At 37.8% G+C, this 23,454-nt stretch overlaps 1 protein-coding gene across 1 annotated transcript in view; it reads right to left on the bottom strand.

Annotated features, from left to right (window-relative positions):
- The window catches only part of FRMD3 (FERM domain containing 3), a 71,879-nt gene that overhangs the window by 19,700 nt on the left and 28,725 nt on the right, over window positions 1-23,454 (bottom strand). Inside the window, exons 5-10 of the mRNA XM_009995470.1 lie at window positions 19,889-19,986; window positions 18,631-18,754; window positions 6,974-7,061; window positions 5,133-5,221; window positions 2,806-2,869; window positions 1,800-1,888 (exon numbers count right to left, since the gene is read on the bottom strand). Of these exons, the coding sequence (XP_009993772.1) occupies window positions 1,800-1,888; window positions 2,806-2,869; window positions 5,133-5,221; window positions 6,974-7,061; window positions 18,631-18,754; window positions 19,889-19,986 (552 nt within the window). The remainder of the gene's footprint in view (window positions 1-1,799; window positions 1,889-2,805; window positions 2,870-5,132; window positions 5,222-6,973; window positions 7,062-18,630; window positions 18,755-19,888; window positions 19,987-23,454) is intronic.

Genomic DNA, 23,454 nt, shown 5'->3' with positions numbered 1-23,454 from the left:
ACAGGAGAGGGCTCCTGGCAGGAATCATGGTCCATGGAGAGGATTCCATGCTGCAGCAGGTTTAGCCTATGGGACGGCATCCCACAGGAAGGACTCATGCTGGAGCTGTCCATGAAAGACAATGGAACGGGGAAAAGAGTGAGGAGGAAAAGCAGCAGAGAAAAACTGATATGAACTGACTGCAACCCCCATCTCCTTGCATTGCTCAGGGCAAGGAGAACATAAGAGGAGTCAGGAAATCAGAGAGTGAGCCTGGGACGAAATAGGCAAGGGCTGTTTCTAGTTTTGTCTTTACTGCCATTTAAAACCAGAGCAAGAAGGAGAGAAACAAATTAAATTAGCCCCTGCCAGGTCAAGTTTTTCTTGTCTGTGACAGTACTGGTAAGCATTTTCCTGTCTTTATCCCAGCCCATGAGGTTTTTGGTCATATTTTCTCCCTTTGACCAGTTAAAGAGGGAGAGAGCAGCTGGGTGGACATCTGGCACCTAGTGAAGGCCCAATCCAACACAATAGTGTATTTGTGATTAAACCCCAAACAGTCAATATTACATCCATCTAACAATAAGAACACAGAGAGGATATCCCTATGATACTCCCTCAGACATCTTGAGTTTGAACACTAATTTTTCTCATTTGGGTGGAAATAATTTCCTATTCCCTGTATTTATTTCTAGGAACCTAAAATAAAACTGCTCAAACATCCTGCCCTATTTTCCTATTTATGTGTATTTTCAATGGACAAAATTTCCTGATAATCTTTTTATTAATTCAGTCTCAAACACAGTAGATGTTAACATAGAGAATTAACAATTTTATTGTGCCTGTTCATATTCCCTGTTTCTTCATTCAATCTATCAATTGAATAGATTATATTGATATATTGTTGTATCAATGCTGAAACAAAAGGAGACTTCTCCAAAATAAAGGAATTCACTAACATCCATGTTAGAAGATACATTCTTCCTATCTAGCTTACCCTACGTAAATTTACCTTACTTAGTTATTATTTACCCTTAGAGCAGTCCCCTGGTGTTGCTAAGCTCCAACACAGAAACAGTATTTTCTATTAAAAAATAAGCAAGATGCTGTAAGGAGAGACAAAGGAGAAGAATGAAAGACACATGCGTAAAGGGAAGCATCAATAAACACATAATAAAAAGTCAATGGAGGAAAGAAAGAATACGTAAGATCTTTTTAATTATTAACTATCTTCAGGTTCTCTTTTAGCAATCAAGGAGGAAGATACTTATTTTTTCTTGTCAATTTACAGGCCTCTTCTTTTTAAAATGAGATGACTGGCAACTCCTAAAATATATCTAAGAACTTTTTCTTTTTTTTCAATCTTGAAAGAGAATGTTTATTTTTATTTTCCAATCAACTCTTACTACCTTGGATTTGAGGTGGGGGAACATTTCCTAAAGGCAGAAGAGCACAGAGCACCAAGCATAACAGATTGTTCCTCCATCCTCAAGGTATTCAACAACAGGGTTAAGATTAACAACTGTGTTCCCAGACGCAAGTGCAGTACTGTGTCCATCCAAACGTCACACTACCAAGCAGCAAAAACAGTGTGCTGGAAAAGGTGTAGTAATTCACTGCCAAAACCTTCCTGTCTCATTTAGATCTTAAACTATTTATAAAATGGTGCAACATGAAAAAATATTCCCCGTTAGCTTGCATATTTTCTGTTTGCATTTTGAATTTTGTTAATCAAATGGAAAATTTAACATTGAACAAAATTCTACTCACATGCACATCTTTTTACTTTTAGAACAGATAATGACTTCTGGTTTACATACTTGTAAAAAGCCTGGTTCTCCACCCCACATTTCCAAAGATGCTTGCAGGCTGCTGGTGTAGAGGTATGGAATGTCAGTACGGCCTTTTTCTAAGTACATGGAAAAGAAGGCAAATAAAAGTAATGAATATATTCATTTATCAAAGACTGAAGTAGTTGTACCGGACAACATTACCCTGAACCAAACACACAGAAGACTAAGTTTTCCTGTGTAGCCTCAATCTGTGGTTCACCCACAAAAGTACAAACAAATGTGGCTGATATTTAAGCTGCCTAGGCAATTGTTTCAGAAATAAGAGAGGATGCTTGGAGAGGGCAGAAATGAGCATATCATAGAATCACAGAATTGTTTGGATTGGATGGGACTTTAAAGATCATCTAGTTCCAACCCCACTGCTATGGGCAGTGACATCTCTCACTAGACCTAGCTCCTCCAAGCCCTATCCAGTCTGGGCTTGAACACTTCCAGGGAGGGGACATCCACAACTTCCCTGGGAATCTGTGCCAGCATGTCACCACCTCCACAGTAATCAGTTTCTTCCTAATGTCTCATTTCAGTTTGAAACTGTTGCCCCTTCAGGTACTGCAAGACTCCAGCCTATTTAGCTGAACAAAATTTGAGGAGATGATAGTAATAAACAAAAAATACCTCACACTGATGCAGGTAGCCCACCTGAATTTTTATTCATATACAAATGTCACTCATGCTTTAAAGTGGCAAGGTACAGCTTTAGTGCTTTAAAATCCATTAAAACCTGACTACATAAATGACCAAAACAATGAGCAATTGACACAGCACTGTATAAATGTTAAGCAAGATATGTCTCAACCTTTTGGAAATCAGACATTTTTTGCCACCAGCAATATTCATGTTCACTTATAGTCCACCGTTTAGCTACACTATGGAGCACAATTATTGATTGTTTAGCAGTTTGTTTGGTTAAAAAAAACCAACACATTATGTTTTAGTTAACTCTAAATCAAATACAGCAGTTATTTTAACTGACCCCTTTCTGAGCTCCAGACACATAAAAAGTCTTCCCTTCAAATTTCAGTTTATAAACATCACACCTAGAAAGAGAAAAATCATTTAAGTATAGGAAAAATAGATAGATTTACAGGTAAGGAAAGCAACTTGCATGCAAGTTTCACTGATTTGTAAGGCCAAGCAGCCTGTCAAATGACAAAGAACCTCAAAAGAAATTTTACAATTTTTAGCATAAAGAATTTAATATTCTAATTTTCTTTTAAGTAGAGTATATAAGCCCAGAGTGTTTCTTTTACATCCTTATGCATCTTCAAAGAATTAATTTTGGCTGCTGGAAAATGAAGAGGAAATTAAAAGTAGGCAGAAGCTTATGTTTACATTCTATTTATTGTGCAGTTTGTAATTTCTCTTATATCTTAAAATCTTGGAACTTCTAATGTAATTAACTTGAGAGAATGGTAACACTCTTAGCCTGCATATGTTGCATAAGAAGGCATACAATTTTTCAGATGTGGGCACATTCTACCAGCAACTTCTCATCTTTATCCTTATTTGAGGTTCTACATCACACATCTTAGTAACTGACTACTTAAGAGTCAGAACTCAACAGGAAGAAAACATATATGTTTGACAGCACTTATTACTGGGGTCTTGTGAGTTGCAAACCTATTTCAAAATTTAATTTAACGGAGGTTGAACACACAGTCTACATATGGAATAGCAGTGCTCCATATAAAGGCAATACAATGCCTGTGCTTAAATTGTAATGGAAATTTTGTCATAAAATGGAGACATGGTAGTTTTTCATAAAATTTTTCTAAGGATTTTGGATACCAGATTATTGAAATGGGAGCTATTCTGGAGGCAAGAAGAATGCTATCCTGGGAACTTTATAATGACAGTTTTGCTGTAACAGTAAAGAGTAACACACACACACACACAAAAAACAACTTTCTAATTGAGAAAGATTATCAGTTGAAAAGGAAATCTCAAAAATTAATTTTTATTTTCACTATGTATTGCAAATTCAGGTAGTATCAGTTAAAGATACTAGCACTTTCTTATAGGTCTCAGAAATGAAAGGAGCAGAACATGATGTTCAGATAAATCTCATGAGATCAACCTTTCAATGGCCAGAGTAACACAAACAGTTTAATGGCTTTTCTGCTATCACTATTTCATTTTGTATCTGGTTTACATGCCAAGGACTAAATTAATACACCAGGGTCTCCAAACGGTCATATTATCCTTGAGTAACATGAAAAACTAAGAACTGTGAAACTCATTTCTCACAGTATGGTTGGTACATGCTTGGCAATTGCTATTTGCTTCTCCCTGCACTCAAGATTGATGTTACAGTTAAGACTCTCAGGCCAAATGCAAACCACCGAATCACTGTGGCTAGGGATACCTGAAATTAACCCTAGGGAAACTACATGATCACAATTGGGTGTTGCTCAACAGACAAGATCCCAGAGCTCCACTGGGAACTGAATCATACCAGGACTACACTGACTTCACACCTCCAAGGATTTCAGGTTATTCAGTTCTCAGGAAGATTTCTATGGATACATAGCAAAGAATCCAGCTCTACACAAAGAAGCACCTCACCCTTTCCGCACCGCCTGCCCATCTTCATCCCACAAGACAGGCTGGGAGCGCCGAGATGGAGCAGACATATCTAAGTGCTGCTGCTGGCATATCTTACTGCTGCTGGCATCTGTTTAGCAGCAGGATTAAAATGAGATTCGTCAAAGTCTGAGCATGACTGTGCCCACTATGTACCACGTTGATGAAGGCATGGCCAGCTGCTGTTACACCACCTGCAGGAGCACCTCCCTCAAACATGGCTGAGGATGCCCAATTAAGTAAAATGTTTTACAGGAGTGGAAAATCAAAGCAAAGCCAAACAAAACAAAGATAATTGCACAAGTTTCCACTTCTTAAAAAAAGAGGTTGGAAAAAAAAAAATGTTAAGGCATTCTCACCTCATCTTGTGCTTACTAAATAAGTGCTTTTGTAGTTTTCCAATTGAGGTTAATTAAATGAGGAAACAGCAACATTTCCAAGAGTTACAAATAAAGGTAAGTCTCACTGGTGATTTACAGCATAGCACTGTGTTGACTATTCCACCTTGTGGAATAATTTTAACTGGATTTAGAATGAGACCAAATTATTATTATAATACTTCTCATCTAAGATCCTTTAAAACAGAAACATGATGGGGTGAAAGAAGGAATATTCACATAGTTCACCTTGAAGACTACACATGTACATGAGGATAGTAGGAAGGAGGAAAGAGAAAAGACACTTGCCTATTAATCTACTCTTACTTCATATGCTTACCATTTTAACAAATGAGTTCTTTTATTCCCCTGGAAAACTACAAATCCTGCAGCTGTGAATCCTAAAAATGTAGTTGTTCCTGTTGAGTCCTTGAAAGAGAAGAGAGAAATACAATTTTCCCCTCATCCAGTGACATATTTCTTATTGATAGTACACATTGTTACTCTATTATAGATTAACTTTATTTTGTTTTCCTTTTCAAAATAAAGGTTGTCTTCAAATTGCAGATTTCTAAAGAACAAAGCCTGCTCTTGGCAATACAGACTTTATTTATTTCTAGGCAATTAACTGAGTGATAGCGTCTTATGCTTTGTTTCCATCTACTTATAGCTGATGACAACAGGAAATCCTTAGGAATACTTTCTAATATTGTTGTAAATAACATTATTCTGTGTATGTCCCATTTTTATTGTGCTAACAAACTACAGCCAGGGATTCATATCTGCTTCAGCATTGATATTTTTTAAGATTTCACAATACTTTACTCCTCTGTGAGAGACTGTGTTTGAAGTACTGCTGACAGATAGCATTTACTACAATAAGCAAATACTCTTGCATGCCAACCAGAACATATGGTGATACTTGCCTTTCAAATAGGAAAGACTGTTTAAAAAAAATTTAACTCCACAATAAAAGTTCTGGCTTATCGTTTTTGAGCAATGATTCAGATGAGTCTTTTATTAGATGGATTTCCTGTCCATCCTACATTCCAGACCCTCACCTTGCTAAAGTTAGTCAGCTTTATTGTGCCTTACGTTCCAGCAATAAAATAAGGGAGAACAGAAACAGTGACACTTCTGGAGCCACAGCATTGGAAGGAGCACGTCGTAAGAAGCCAGGGAAGCACCTTTCTCTGCAGTTCACTTCCAGAAGACTGAAACGTTTTCCTTAAGCATTGGCTGTGAATCCCTGCATACCCTCACACTGCAAGCCCTGCCACACAGGTGGAGGAAATTCAAAGCCTGTTTTGACTTTGTCCTAAGTGCCAACTTAGGTCTTTGGGATGGTCTCTAAAAATTTGCAGTATAGTTTCAAACTAAAGTTTACTAAACTCACTGAGCTGTGAACTGGACCCAGTATTTCACACAGGACCATCATTCCTAGCAAAGTGTATGTGAAATCCAATTCAGCTCCGTGTTAGAGGTGACTTCTAAAGGCACTCACCACCAGAACAGCTAACTGGAATACACTGGTCTTCCACCAAATGTGGTGGTATACAAGCCAAAGCAATAGCAGCAGTTAAAACATGAAGCAATTAACTCTAAAAACAAACATTACAGATTATGCAGATAAAAACAACATTAAGAATGCAGGTGTAAGAGATTAGTAATTAGAATCACCTTCTTATAAAGAACCACAAAACAGGAAAGTGGAGGAATATGCAAGTGTGTATCTCATTCTCCCTTCTGTACCTTTGGTCTGCTGTTCTTCCTAATATTTGAGTATTTTGGTGGTGCCAAGGACTAACTAATTTGTTGCATCTTATGGACATCAGTAATGTTGATTCCTGAATATCTTGGCAAACAAAACATTTCACAGCTAGAGTCTTTAGAGAATCATTTGCATTTTATGAAAAGAAATTATGAAGTATAATCAAAGGTTTTGTCATGATACTCTTAACTCTGCTCTCCTATGATGTTCTGCTTCCTCTGGAGAGACCTTTTGTTTAACTGATGCAGAAAAGTCAACCAGTCCATGTTCTTCCAGTGCTTAAAAGTAATATGTAATTTCAGGGCAAGTTCTTTTATACACTACTCCCTATTTGTACCTGGACAAAAAAATAGGACTAAATTAATTCAATTAATGCCTTTTAATTAAATGTTAGTAAAAAGAACAGTTACCTTGCATGGATGAGGATCAACACCATAAGTTTCCAAAGAATATGCTTTCAGGAGCAAGTTAAATTCAGCAACAGCTGGGCTCTGGCCTCTGAAATTACAAAAGAAAGAGTAGTTTTACAGCAAAAATAAAACAGGAGGAAAACTTTTTTGACTGGACAGTTCAAACGCTTAAAAAGGGAGGAAAGAAAAGGTCTTACTGAAATACAAACTATTTCAACTATGTTCTGTTAATAATATAAAGATTGAAAACTTTTCATGTTTAGTCCTGCTAAATTTTACAGTGCCTGATATTTTCAGGCAAAGTCTATTTTTTTTTTCTCAGTCCTGAGATAAAAGGATGTTATGCAATTAACTGCAGTTATCCAATATCCTGCAAGTATTGTCTTTTAATCTATGTGCACATCAGCCTGACTACGAAATAAACCTTAGCATCTTTTTTCCACCAACTCTTGCTCCCCATCTCATTTAAAAGGATTGTGCAGATTAACAAACATTCCTTCCAGCACAGGGTATAAACACGGCAATCATATTACACTGTCTACTCAGATGCATTCCTAATTATAGCAGTGCCTGTTACCATCATGATAGTTCAGAACCTGTCAGCATTTCCATTATATGATCCTATTTTTAGGGTGTCTATAATCAACAACTAATATACACTAAAGCCTGAAATAAGGCATGCAAGACTTGAGTTCTAGAGTAAGTTTTATTATTTGGATTATTCTCTTCTCCTGGGTTGTTCTCATACTCCTAACAATACAACAAGCTCTAACACAGATTTAGAATGCCTGTTTGCCAGAGATGTTTCAAGTATTATTTTATTCACATATTTGCATGACTAGAGGACATTATTCTGATAGACAGTATGTTTTTGTGACAGTGAGCAGCACTCAGGCCCTTTAGAAAGCCAGGCTTCATAAATGTTTCTCATGAAAATTATCCAAAAAATAAACCACAGACAAATCATCAAGCAACATAACAACAGTCATACTTTATCTTACTCCTGCATTTTGGGGTCCAGTCTCACACTGTGACCAATGGCACTCAGGAAATGGCATTTAAAAACTGTAATTCTGTTATCCTCCAATAGCTAGAAACCAACAAGCATTAACATGAGAGATTCAGGAGGTGACCCAAAGTCCAGTTTAACAAGTAAGACAACATCTAGCATGCCTGTGTATGTTAAATCCTACTTGGAACCTACCACACCCATGCCCTGTGGCAATGTAAGTGTCAATACCCTTTTCTGTTACGAAGTTTTAGTTCATGCTAATTTGTATGTCACTGCTCATTGTCTTCCAATTAATCCCATGGCACATCTTTGGCTTATTTCATATATTTTTTGGTCCTACTTGAACTTGATTTCAGATCACATTCTTATTTATGTTTTGCTTTTAAAGAAAAACCACGCGAGATTAGAGAAGAACTGCCTTTCTTTCTTCTTCCCATTTTGGTCTTTTTCAAGCCAAAAATCACAAATATGCATTTATACAGATAAATAATTAAGTGGAAAACAGTATGAAAGCAGCAAACAAAACAAAAATACTTTTTTTTCCCCCCATCAACTTTCTGATGGCTCTACTATACTGTTTTTCTCCCTTTTCAATACTACTGAATCACAACTTCAAGTATTCAAGTAACTATAAGACCACAAATAAGCCTTAAAAAGGCAACAAGTTTGTTTCATGTAGTAAACAACTGCACAGGACAGAAGTAATTAACTAACATGACCTAAATTACTCAGAATGCTTATGCAGCATAGTGAAAAGCCAAACAAATAGACAGTTTGATTGTTTACCGGAAAATTAGGCTTACAGCAAAATAAGATCATAAAATGTATCTTTTTCCCACTACCCTTTGCTGATACAAAGGAAAATAGTCAGTCTTCTTGTTTGAAATGACCAAAAAGTAACAAGTAATTTGGTACAATATGATTTGTGGGTTTTGGTATTTCCAAAAAGGGGGGAAAAAATCTTAAATTGCAATTATAATTAAAGAGACACAATAAAAACGTATTAGCATGCTCTCCTCACCTGTAGCCTCTGGAACTAAGATGTCTTGGCACATATAAAGTGGAACAAGATGTGGTAGTTGACAGAAAAACAGAAGACACAGGCAAGTTTGATCTTACTGGATTACAGGCTAATCAAATGGCTACTCAAAAAGAACACTGCAGAGCAGAAGCATCAAGGGTAACATCAAATGAAACAATCCCCATTCATCCCTTACCAAAGGATTATATTCGAGCCTTGATAATACACTTTTCATCTCCAACTTAGCAATGAAATTTTCCTTACTATATAAAAATGTAACTGTAGGAAGTTAACACTTTTTATCAGTCACTGTTATAACATTAGATATGCCTTTGGCTTGCTTTGTTAAAAAGCCTCTCAGGTTTCTACATAAAACAAATAGCCTTTCACAAAAATGTATGGAGCTTGCTCACTTAGGTAAATATTTCAATAATGCCTTTTATGCTGGAGAAACACAGAACATTTAGACAAAGCACTCAATTCTCTCAGGAAAGTCAGGTTTCTCAGTGCATTCCCTCCTCTGACCTTATATGACTTCCCAATTTTTTCGGTATGTATTCAGCATTAAGTGAAAGATGTATTCCCTTTCAATATTTGCCACCAACATAGCATCCACCTGCAGCATGTCAAAGGTTTTGAACAAGAACAGTAAAAAAAACCCCATTACACAGAAAATTTTCTGTACACCTTGCAAATAATAAAATAGGGATTACTTATGAAATTAGAGCTGCACAGTTATTAGCTACAAATTAATTATTCAACCTAGGAATCAATCAAAAAGCTCCTAATAACATTTTTATGAAGCAAGTATTTTAACAGAAGACTGATAGTTCTGCAACATGCTGTTTTTCTCTTTAGGTTCATCAGAATTAGGCACTGGAGTGTCTACAAGCTCTGTTTGCTTCCCACAGGGCATCCAACACTTCAACGGAAGCTCAGCAGGGAATGCTTCCAAGGTGTGCCACAGCAATGATTTACTGCTTTTGCTGGCTGTCCACAGCAATTCACTTAAAAAATTTCTCTCCTTCACACCTTTCCTTTGAGGTAAGTATCTGTTAGAAACTACAGTAGTGAAACTTAGTGACAGTCAAGGATGAGACAGCATAGGATTGAACATTAATTCCTGTTAAAAACAAAGACTATATAGCAGTAACAGCAAAGAAAAAGCCTTTCCAATGTTATGCTTGGTTTCTTGCTTTCTGAATGACTTTAGTGAAGTCACTTCATCTGTCTTCTCAGATTCTTTTACTGACATACAAAGTGCTGGGGAAACTACTAACATCCTACTATTAATAATAAAAGCCGTAATTATTGTCCATCTTTTTGCCTCATTCTGCATCTCATGCAGAATACAGTAATACTGTACTTGAACATGTCTCATGTACTATTAATTTCTGGGTATTAATTGTCTTTAGGGTGTTTAAATGCAAGTAATTCAAAGAATAAATAAGCATGTACATAATGATCTGGCCTCTAAAAATAATACATATTCAACTCCACGCAAAACAGGGCAAACTACAACCCATAAAACTTTAAAAAACATAGGCCCAGTCTCTATCAAACACCCTTGTCCCTGCCCTGTGACTATTTCAAAGAATGATTTCCATCTGTGAAATATTCTCTTTTCATATCCCAGATCTTGTCCAGGACATCATCCCTCAGCAGAACAAGGTTACCTGGGTTTCCTTTTAATTTAAAAAAAAAATATATATAATCCCAGAATTCTGCATAAAGCATCAATATGCTTAGCTGCACCTCATACTGATCACAGAATTGCTTAACACATGGCTGAGGTTTTGCTGTTGTTTCTTTACATCTTTTTACAGGTGGCTGAGATTCCAACTGCTATAAAATTATAGTGCTAAAGGTCTTCAGCAGTTTTTGCTTTTCCTTTAAACTCAGGAGATGCTGGCAGACCGTGGAGATGTTTCAATACAGTCTGCTAGTAGTTTCAGTCACGATGAAGGTGCTAAGGAGCCTGTGTAGTATTGGAACACAAATCTTCTACAATTACTGGTGTTTCAGTTGTACTGGATACAATAGCACAATGGTGGTGATATTTTCAAAGAAAAGCACTAAATAAATACACTGATAAACTCAACTGCATTGTAGGCTGTGGCTCAGTTTGTCAGAATTTGCACATTGCCCTGGCAGCAGCACTGCTCCACAGAGAGCTGCCCAGGTCACCCTTTAAATGGGTCTGCATATGAGAAAAGACCTTAACACCTGGCAAGTAGCTGAATTGCTGCAACGTTGCTGGAACACATAAAACTTAGAAAACTGCAGAACACTCAAATGTCAATTTTAACCTGCAATTTATTTATTTTTTTTCTATCAGATAGATAGAATTCTAGGGCAAGAAAAACCTGAGTAATCACTTTGAAGCAACAATCAAACTCTTAGTATTACTGAGCCTATTAAATGTTATGGGTTTAATTTTACACCAGGCACACACGTGTCACTTATATAACTCCTGCTACCAGAATACTTCAAATTACTTGTGTGCTTCAGAGATCAGGCTGAGATGATTTCTCCAAAATCTGTGTTTATATATTTGTATTTCAGCTTCACTTCATAAACTGATGCAGTGACGCAGACAGCTTAAAGTCTATTCAACAGAGAGAATACATTTATGGAGCAAATGCAGTTTTAATTTACCTGCTATTAATTTTAAATCTATTCCCATGACACAGAGACATCTACTGGATTCATCTTTCTGGTCCAGACACATCTCCCAGATAAAGAAGTGGGAGGAGAGGGCCAGAGGAAATACATCTATTCAGCTGATGAAGAAATACCCACATTGTACAAATTCACACAGACGTCTGAATTCAGCAGTATGCTAAATATGCAGAACCTGAATCCAAACCTCACCATGAGACAGGCAACAACTAGCTCCATAAAGAAAACAATTGCATTTGTGGATCAATATTCCTGGGGAGAGACGGGAAGCACATGCACATTCACACAAAGTAAATCTTTCCTAAAGCTAACAAATTATCAAGGTTACAAGAAAAACATCTACCTTCTCAATTCAACTACATTATCCTTTCTACTGAATACTCCTTGGAATTCACATTCAAAGAAAAACCACATGTAATAATATATCTTTTCAGTTTTTTGTTGTGTCAGAGAGACTTTTGGGAAAAGATACCTGTTTTGTCTCTGAACTTCCTTCTCTAGATTACTGCTGCAACTGCATCATCCATGAAAATCGTGGTCAGGTAAAGCTGCTGCTCACCATAAAGTTTCTGAAAATACTCCCTGTGTCATGCAAGCACCAATCCAACAAAGACGCACCTCACTCTTACAATTTTCTAGTAAATGCATGCAGAATTACAAGTATGGTTCTCTAGTTTGTTTATAAGCACTCTTCAGTGAGAAAAAAACCCAAAACCAAACAAATTGAGAAGATCAAGCTTTGAGGAAAGCAACACACACATCATTCTTCAGGGAAAGTACTCAGTGACCAGGAGAACCTGTTACTTCAAACTTCTAATAAATATATATTCCAGCTATCTCTCTAATTCAATCAAATTACAACTGGTAAGAATTATGGAGTGAAAGAACACATCACAAAAACACAGTAGAGTAGAAACAAACAAATCATTCACCTATTACGGCAAATGCCATGACATTTAACATCAGACTGCTATAATTAGATATAATTAGATAATTCTGAAGTTGCAGTAATATGTGTCACATACAGCCTGATAAATCTAAATATCTACACTGGAAAACTGTAAATGAGCTAGCATGGGCTATCTAGGCTGAAATGAAAAGGACATTCAGTGTATCCCAGGACTGTAATGTAGGTGGGACCCCAAGCAACTGTCACCACTATCTGCCTGTGAACTCCCACTACACATCACTGTCCTTCTCAGCCCTCCAAAGTCCTCAGTATATTTTGTGTAGCTGAGAACTACAAAGACTTTGGCTCCTGAGGCCTGGAAGTTAGCTAGCCCTGCTGTAGCTCAGGTCCTGCTCTTTTCCAAACTCCCCTCCATGTAAACCTCAACAGATCCTCAATCCCAGCAAATGGCTTCTGTCTCCTCTAAAGTGACTTGCATGTTTTGGAGAACACTGTATGTCCTTCCCATCAGACTCACTTTATGTATGTTAGGCTGTTAGACACCAATGTGATTAGGGTAATACAAGAAGCTAAATATAAAGCATAGATGAGTATGCTGCCAGCATTAAATGCATAAAAGCAGTTAATACGTAGTTATAATTACAAGAAGCTCTTAAATTAAATACAAGATCCATCATATTCTGGACTTGCTGAACAGGAATTTGGTTTTAGTGCTTCTTACTGTATTCAACAGCATGCAAGAACTTGCTTTAATCTTGGATCAAATTATATTAACACCCACAAAGAGAAGCATTCTCTAGCAACCCTTGCCAAGTCTTCTAGGACAGCCTCCCAGAATATACAGTAACATTTGTAGTTATGGTTGCCAATGGCTCCACTGGCAGCTCCATGTCTGCACAACAGCTGGAGAGGCAGATTAGCAGAGACTGAGAATTCCTGCACTCCTGCTGGCACCAGAGCCTAAGCAGTCACAGTAAGCAATGGTATAGCAAAGGGAATACAGAAGGAGCTAGAGCAGTGGAGGAAAGATAAAAGTGCTTAAATCCCCACAGAGTAGTTACAGTGTACGTGATGCAACAAAGGATTAAGATATTATATGCCTTCCAAATAAAATTTAAAAAACATTTCTCATTGATCCTGGACCAAAGACAAGCATCAGTTTGTATCAAGTACCAATCAACCATACTCTGGTTTTCAATAAGGTACTTCCCCTTAGCTCAAAAGTTTAAATTGCTTTTGAGATAGTTAACAGCAGAACATGGCAGAGATTTCATGTCCTCAGAGGTAACTATTCCTTCTCCCAAGACATGTTCTGCCACATTGAACTTTTGTGAAAGCTGGAGTATACAATGGAGAATACAGGCAACACAGCAGCAATTTAACCTTCCTGAGTCTCTATCCACATTGGACATCACAAGCAATAAAAATTAACTTGCATTTACTTATATGAGGTCAGCCAGGAAAAGAGGCATTTAAACAGCATCATGTAACTCTATAATTTACTGGACAAAGTTAATGTTTGTGTAGGGCTTTTAGATACAATATTTGCTATTCACATAACACTTTCATCTAAATTTCATCTATCAGAAATAAGTAAAAATGGATCATTAGTTTTCAGGTGGGACAAAAAAAAAATCTTTTCAACCACTGAGTCTTTTCAAATAAGAAAAAAAAGGAAAAAAAAAACAACCCATGAATCCTACAAATATGAAGTCACTTAACAGGGATTTATGTAGATCTTATCTTCAGAAGTCTGTATTTTCAGGTGTCTGGCCTCAAGAAGCTGTGGCTGACAGGTATCCTTCAAAAGCCAGGGATTTTCTTCAGAGTAAGAAATGTTCTGCCAAAGGATGTAAGATTTGGTATAAATTCATAGAAACAATTTGTTGTCTTGGAAAAGGGAGAAAAGACTGTGACTGGACTAAAAATGTGATGTTTTATTTGGTCATCTGAAGCAAATCCCACAGTTGGAACAACACAGAAGTCTCAGCCACTTTCAGAATGGTACTGATACAGGTGTGTACCTACATACAAATCCATACTCTTGCAAGAGGAGCCCACAAAAGCCAATAGCAGTGGCTAGAAGCAAAATCGGGCCAGCTACTAATGCAGTTTGCACAAACAAACAGAACCAATTCTGCCAGAAAAAGCACAACTGGTTTGGGAATATCTGAAAGGACTAAACTCCTGATGTGTTTTAAAAAACAAACAACAACAAACAAACAAAAACCAATCAAACAAACAAAGAAAACCAACCCTCAAATCCTCAAAAGATTACTAAAATCACCTGAGTAATCTTTCAGTTTAAAACCTAGAAATACTACTAATCCCTGCTGTTGTGCTTGAAGAATTAACCTTTCACTCAGCTTTCCTCTCCTCTACCTAGAAGATGTCATTACTCTGTTTAACCTCATTTGATGGTTTTTGTTTTGGTTTTGTTTCCCCAAAATCTATATAGAATTCTTCACTATATTTTTGTTAAACTAGAGTCTTTTGGACACCAGAAATAAAAATTAACTACGGCTTTAAACACTGAGCACAGTGCAGTGTATTAAATATCTTTAATCCTGCCTAAGAACTGAATGTGTGGTTCCATGTACTTTTGCATGGAAGTCAAGAAAAAGGAAACAAGTTATTTTTAATTGGGATCATTTCACTGATGTGATTTACAATGCAACCTTACAAACGCTTGCACATGTCTAACTAAAAGGGATATGGGATATACATGCAAATGAACAACCTCAGGAGGGACCTTAGCATTCACTTCACTTGAAGAAGGCATGCCAGAATACACTCAGAGAATATTTAGATTTTTATGGCCCAAATCTTTTCCAAGCTGTTAGAAGTGGCAGAGAAACAGAAATGCAAGTAACTAATACTTCAGTAGTTATGCTCTGTGGTAACCATACATAAAAACATAACATTTGAATATTTTTTTTATTCTTTTAAGAACAAGTCTCTAAGTCTCATCGGTTCCCAGTGCATCCTCACATATTCGAAGCTTTTAAGTCCTAAAAGCATTAACTCTTCACCTCCCAGTGGAATACCATGTTTCAGAAGCGGACTCACTTGGAATTAGAGGAAAATCAGAACATGTTCTGTGATGAAATCAAGGCAGGTGTTTGCCCCACCATTTGTAATGTTCAATGAAATTACTCCTGAACCTCTACTTTCTCCATGAAGGAAGAGTAATTAATTAAAGTTCATAAGCCAATTAATCACAGTTAAATAAAGCTGGCTTATATTTATATTTTTGCAATTAGGCACAGTGGAAAGCCACGTAGATGGTCACACTTTGCTAAAATCCAGTGACGTTCTCACAGCCACAGAGGTAAAGAAATAGGGGCACTATGTCATACATCTTTTTTAATTAATAAGAATAGGGCTTCTAAATGACCGAAGATGAGTCACTAAGTCACTGGTAGGCATCACAGCACACTACTGCTGCTTCCCAAACATTCCCCTCACTGTCTTCATGCACCTTTCAAAAGGGAAATGACTTCATCCTACTGCAGGACAGAAAAGATGTGTCCAGTGAACAGGCCTTGAGAATACCAACAGAGAATTCAGTGAAGAACTGGCCCCTTCCAAGTCACAGGGCTTTGATTATATGGGAGCCTACAGCAGAAGATAGATGCTATGATCTCTGTTTATTTATACATGTGAACAAAACAGAACCAAACTCATTTGCAGTGCTAAAACTCAGAATTAACTCTTCTGAAGGCAGATGAATGGTAGCTGGATTAAAATTGTCTAGTCTGTTCTGCTCTCCTCAAACATCAGCACTCAGCTAGCACATCACTCAAGTATCTTGTTAAAGAAAGGCATGGGGAACTCCTTGCAGCTTTTAAAAAAACATACTCATTGAATAGCAAAAAATTAATTCTTAATTGGAAATTCAACTTGATGAATGCAGTGAAACAGATGAGCTGATCAATACCAGACAGAAGCCTGTAAGTTTGATGTTTTTTCTAATAATCTTTTTCCAGATTGATACAGAAATCTGACAATCTAGAATGGGACCTCTCCATATATAGTTCATTACAGGACAAATATGTTTTATTAATTTGTATTCCTAGAATAGAGACTCATGGAATTATATATCCAGAAAAAGCAAAACATCTATCTGCCTAGCGAATGTTTCATGTTAAAAATGTAACAGGATATCAATTTTGGGAAGACAGAGCTACAGTCAAAAATTGCCAGATAGTAGCTATCCAGACAGCTCTGAACTGTCTTTGTAACTAGACATATGCTGACGTATGTGGAAGAAAACAGTTCCTGAAGTCTGTGAAGAGCTGTAAGCCACTAAGCCTATCTTTCATTACACACAAATTGCTAAAATCTGGAAGAGAAAGATAATTGAGGAACATATACATGTAAGTATATATATGAGGAGAGTTGTGCTATAAATTATAAACACCTTCTGGATTTTTCTGCAGGAATCAGCAGATTTCACAGGGCAAAGAAGCTGGGCTGACACCATCTGATTTCCAAAAACCAATAATGAATACTGTCTCTCAACAAGTCTACTGAAGAAAGTCAGGGGAGAGAATCACATGCTGGGAAGCCATTGATGGGAAGAATACACACAACCAGAAGAATCCCAGAGGGATCTGTACTTGTACCATTTGCTATCACAGGATCAGAAACATTATTACACTAACACGAAAGTGGGTTCAAAATAGGAGCTAAAAATGTACGTGGTTATTCATAACAGAAGAACTAGCACATTAAATTCACAATGGATGGGCAGAACTATGTACAAGGGGAAAAAAAAAATTATAATAAAAAAAAATGCAGAAAATTACATCATTCCCAGGGCTGTGAAATACAAAAAACACCAGCTTCCTTCCCTTCTCTTTAATAAAGGACTAGCCTGTTTTTGAAAGACTGATCAAAATCTTTTCAATTGCACCTTGGCTTAATTGATGAAAGATCTTAGTTTCTAAAGGTTGAATTTATCCTTTGGAAATCTGTAGGCACTGTGTGAAGCAACACTTCCTTTTTTTAAAGGCTGTTTCTACAGGTCTGTGTAAAGTGCAGCCCGGACTGCTGGAAAAATATTACCTGCAGCTGTGCTATTTAAAACGTTTCACTGAAAGAAATATAAACAAAGTATAGAGGTTTCAGGAAGAAAAAAGGGGAAGACACATTAATACTGACAAGCTTACTGTCATGAATGTTGCACTTTGTGCACCATATTTGATGTAGGCTTCTGGGGGAAAAAAACAACGCATGTTTTAAGCTTTATCTCCTCTGAAAATTAATTTTTAATTTTCTTCCCGCCCCCGGAATTTGGCATCTCTCGATCTAATTTTCCAAGGACTGTCCTCGGCTCGGCGACGTGCCTGGGTTATCGCGCTTCTCTCCCCTCGACTCCTGCGGGTGCCATTCGCTCACCAGCCCGAGGAGGGAACAGCTGCACAACGCACTGATCCTTCTCTCCTGGAAACACCATCCCTCAGGGACACACACACTCAACGTTGAAAACAAAGGATTGATTCATGCATCTTTCTCCACTCCCCTTTGGCACACAACTAAAAGTTTACGAGTTCTGAATCTCACCTCCTTAGTCCTCCAAATAAGTTATTTAAAGACATTTCTGTGCAATTCACCTCTTTGTTAACAACCTACACACAAAATGACTTGATTCACAATTACACTAAATACAGAAATTTCACAGCAAAAGACACCAAGTCTTTTGACTCCTAGGCAAAATATGTTATTCCACTAATCAACCAGGGCACCATTCATGATGTGAGACACTCCCATTAACCAGACCTACATTTCAAGTAAATGCAGACTAAATTACCAACACACATGCAGGGATCAGCTATGATTAATGAAGGTTAACAGCAACAGAAAACCTACTTAGCTGAAACCGAATTTTCAAACACAGCATATTAGACCATCTCTTGGTAGGGCTTCTATTATAAAGCAAGTAAAAAAAACCTTCTAGGTTAACACACACTATTTGGGAACAAAGGTATTTCTTAGCTGTTTTTTTACTAAAAAGCATTCTGAATTACCTGAATTCATTTTTATGCATTTCAGCTATTTTCTTCTCGAGCTTTTGTGATTGCTTGGGAAAAATCTTAAAGTCTCTGATGTAATTCTCTGGGTGTTCATCTGGATCATAATCACCAAGCTCAGCTAAACAAATCCGAAATACAAAACAAAACAGAAACATTCACTTGCACCTTTAGTTAATAAGGAAAAAAGTCTATAAAGACAGTGTAATTCAAGACACTTCCACCATCAGTAAGAACTCCGCACCTCTCAAGAAATGCTGCTTTGAAGAACTGAGTTAACTGAAACAACAAAGTCCTTGCAACTGTCACTTCAATGAGTTTATTAATGGCAGTAGTAATTAGCAAACCTAAATTATTTTTGTGGCAGAAACAGAGACACAGGTAATACTCCACCTCTGAGTACCTGTCATTCTGGCAACAGGCAGAACTAAAACAAGGCACTCCAGATTCTCCTCTTTTCTACATCAGTTTATCCTCACTGATATGGACTGGTTTAATACTGTTATAGCTGAGTAACACAGGCTGTAGCACCATTTAAGGCAGCCCACAGTATCTGATTCGTCTCCCAAAAGATGTGTCACTTTGATACCCAAACATGGCATTTAGTGTTTTCATTTTCCAAATAAGCCTCTTTTAATAAGGTGTAGACTCAACCTTGGTTTGAATACACTGCCTTTTAATACATTAAGAGCTTAAGTCATGTTACAGCTGAATAAAGGGGACTTCCACACATATGAAGTCCCTAGTAAGAAAGCTAGATAATACTCTGTGTGCAATCCAAGACAGGTACCTGAATATGGTCCTAAGGAAATGATGTGAAGAAAGAGAGAGAGAATAAAAAAAATAAATTTAAAAAAAAAAAAAGACCAAAAAAAATTTTTTTAAGACTTTTCTCCTTGAATTACGTCTACTATTTCTGCCAGGTGTTCCATCATCACACAGGTCTTCTTTACCATAAGAAAGGGCACTGAATGATACCTTCTTCTGTTTAGTTCAAACAGAATAGGTTCAATTTACATCCAGGATTCAGAACAGAATTTTGCTTTGTTCATGACTAGATTTTTTTATATAAGTTTCTGTTTAGTTTTACTAGGCTAATAACTTGATTGCTTAAAACACTTTAGCAGTGCACATCAATGTAGGGAAGCAATATAACTAAAAAAAATCACATATATACATTATTGCTACCTACATTCTCACAACAGAACACACCTTATGAGTTAAGCATTTAATAAAGCCTACTGCTTGAACTTACCTTGGACAATACAGGCACCCAGGTAGGCAGCATCAGAAAAAGAACACAGCAACCGGCCATGGAAAATGTCTCGTTTTATTTGTAGATATAAGAGGTATCTGCAATACAATTTTTAAAAATTAGGAGACCATGTGGCATTTTTTATAACAGATTTAACTTGTCAGTGTGAAATCAGCTGTGCAACTATTCTGGATCTCTCTCTTGCTATCTTAAATGGCAGGAAAAAGAGGCAAGGCACAACCACAGGACATGAGATTCAAGACATGAGATTTAAGACATGCAATTTTTCTCAGTAATAATTAAATAATAACAGCAGAAGTTCCCACTAAAAGGTAATTTGGAGAGTGCTTTATTTAAACTGTACAGCTGTTACAATGCTTATTAGTCACGTTAAATAAATTACAGTAGTTTAAGTTCCCCTCATTAAATAACAGGTTTACACAACAAAACCTCTCTCTGTAGACAAAACAGCACATTGACCACAGTGGAATGGATTTTTTTTTTAAATTCCGTAAAGAATCCGAGATGAAGTTTTGAGGTGGAAGTGAGTGCCTGAGGCCCAGGAAGGTTGAGGGCACAGGAAATCTGGGGAACCTGCCTGGGAGAAAACTCCCACTCTTCTCAGAGCTGTTCTTCCCCCAGAAGAGCTGGGGAGATTCTGGCTGCCTGCTGTTTCCCACTAGCATTATTTCTGATAGCAAGAGGAGAGGCTCAACCATGAGACCATCACTTTCTCTTTTGCTCTTGCCTCCAGAAAACCGTCTCACAGAGATGGACCAACTCACAGACCCATGACTCAGCCTCAGCTCCTTTCCCAGCCACCAAGCTGGTTGGTTACACCTGCACCGCTCAGCAGCCTCACCCCTCTAGGAAAATTTAAGCACTGCTTGAGCCAAATATAGTCAACTATCTAGAGGGTGCCATCAGACTCAGTGCCTTCTGCAGATCTTCAGGACATTTTTTGGATGTTGCCAGTCCTCTATAACCTTGAGCTAGAGTGTAGCCAATAAAAACGTGCTTTATTAATAACACTGAAGTCACACGTGTTTTGCCCAAGGTACTTTCTTGTGTGTGTACAATGAGCTCACACATTAAGTATCTAATCTTAAACTTACAGTGAGTTCTGGATTCAAGCAGGACTGGAAGTATTATCAGAAGGGCAAGAGAAATTTTCCTCTTTCCTTGAATAGTTTCTAAATGCTACATACATACAAGACAGTTACCACTGGGAAAAACAATTTATTCTCACTGTCAACATAACCCTTCACTGCACAACAGTTTTACAAGCTTAAGTGCAAAACTTGAACTTCAAGGCCTTTTTTTCCCTGTAGTCAGTGTCCAAAACAGCTTACACTTCCACAATTTCATACTGCTACAGCACAGGTAGTTCCCAGAAGAGAACTGCATCAGGGTGAACCAAAGGCCTCAGTGAGATGTAGTAAAAATTCTTAATCTGCAAAGACAGCCTACAGGAAAAGGCACAGTATTCTGACGCAGGTACCACACATAATTTGGGAAAACAAGCAGGCCCTGTTCTAAAACCTCTGTCAAGTCTTGCCAGGGTGTAAAACTGGGTTGTGGCTCTCCAGAGTGACCACTAGATTGAGCCGAAACCAAGTTCACAGATCTCCAGTGACACTGCAGATTGGTGGTTTCTGAGTTTAAACATTACTATAACGAGATGTAAAAGTAAACAAGCTTCTGGAAACGTGTAATATCCCACTGCTCCCAACCTACATTTACAGACATGAGGTTGAAATAAGAACTAAGAACCTGAAATCTCAGGACCGTGCTAGGTCCAACTCTCCAGCTGTACAGATGAAAGCAAACGCTACCAACAGTTACTTTTCTATTAATATTTTACTATTTACAAGAAGAAAAATCAGTTTTGCAGGAAGTTCTTTCCTACGTAACAGGATTACAGGGTGTGTCTTTTTACGAGGCTGTGCAGTGATAGTTTGAGGGGTAATGGAGGAGTAGTTAAGACATTAGGAAAAAATTATTTAGCGTGAGGTGATGAGACACTGGCACAGGCTGCCCAGGGAGGCTGTGGAAGCCTCCTCCCCTATAAGTGTTCCACACCAGGTTGCATGGAGCTTTGAGCAACCTGGTCTAGTGGGAGGTGTGCCTGCCCATGCAGGGGGGTTGGAATTAGATGATCTTAAAGGTCCCTTCCAACACAAATGATTCTGTGATTCTATGATTAGGCACCAATGCCTTGACCATCTATTACAAGCCATTGTCTTTAGAGCCCAAGGAGAATAAAAAAATCTTCAAGAATTGACTCAAAGCACCTATTTAAAGGTCAAGTAGAAGCTCTTTTTTCCCTTTCAAATGTTATGCAGGAAATCACAAGTTAGATTTCTAAAGTGAAATTTCAGGGAATCTCCCTCATCCCCAATATATAGTTATTTTATTAGGATAAACCTGGAAACACACATATATGAGTTCACTCAAATTAAAACAATGTTTTTAATAGAGGACGACAGCCATAAACACAACAGTTTGTGACCAGTCACTAAGATACTACACCAGGACTTAGGTCAGCAGCAGCATTAAAAGAAATCCCACAGGACGAGGGCAAAAGTTCATTTTTATGCATTCCAGTAAAACTCTGTATAAATGAATATGGGAATTTGGGTGGGAGTGTGCATACTTGTCACATTTGTAAGAAACACTAATTTTTAAAATAAAAATACTGAAGTTTAAGGTTTTTTCTGTCACTACGTTTCTGTGCTAATGAATTGTTGAATGTATTTGACCACTGAAACCCCAAATCCAATGGTTCAAAATTGCATTTTCAAATCATCATTCAACTTCTGAGAAAGGAAAGAAAAAAAAATAAAAAGAAAAAAAATAGGGGGAGGTTTAAAAAAATATAAACATGTCCAAGACAGAAAGCAGCTACTACGTGTAGAAAAGAGGCACAGAGAACAATTCACATGGGAGAAACCGTTGGCTGGCACACAAGAAGGTCAGAGGAACACCTGTACAGTGCAGAACCCAAGAGCTGAATGTATTTTTCAGAAACCATCCACACAGCAAGCTGCATGGAATACTGTTCATTTTCAAAGCAAGAAGAGAAGTCTGGGACAAGCCTAAGACATTAAGGTGTTGCCCTTGAAATGCAACACAGGCAATTCTTGCGTCTTGGGAAGAACAACCCCATGTCCCAGTATAGGTTGGGGGCTGACGTGCTGGAGAGCAGCGTAGGAGAAAGGGACCTGGGGTTCCTGGTGGACAGGAGGATGACCATGAGCCAGCAATGTGCCCTCGTGGCCAAGGAGGCCAATGGCATTCTGGGGTGCATTAGAAAGGGTGTGGTTAGTCAGTCAAGAGAGGTTCTCCTCCCCCTCTATTTTGCCTCGGGGACACCACATCTGGAATATTGTGCCCAGTTCTGGGCCCTTCAGTTCCAGAAGGACAGGGAACTGCTTGAAAGAATCCAGCACAGAGCCACAAAGATGATTACGGGAGTGGAACATCTCCCTGATGAGGAAAGGCTGAGGGAGCTGGGTCTCTTTAGCTTGGAGGAGACTGAGAGGCAACCTCATTAATGCTTATGA

The sequence above is a fragment of the Chaetura pelagica genome, unplaced genomic scaffold, assembly GCF_000747805.2.
Source record: "Chaetura pelagica isolate M959 unplaced genomic scaffold, ChaPel_1.0 scaffold473, whole genome shotgun sequence".
Taxonomy (NCBI): domain Eukaryota; kingdom Metazoa; phylum Chordata; class Aves; order Apodiformes; family Apodidae; genus Chaetura; species Chaetura pelagica.
Note: the sequence above shows the minus strand (reverse complement) of the source record. Positions and strands in the feature narration are given on the sequence as shown.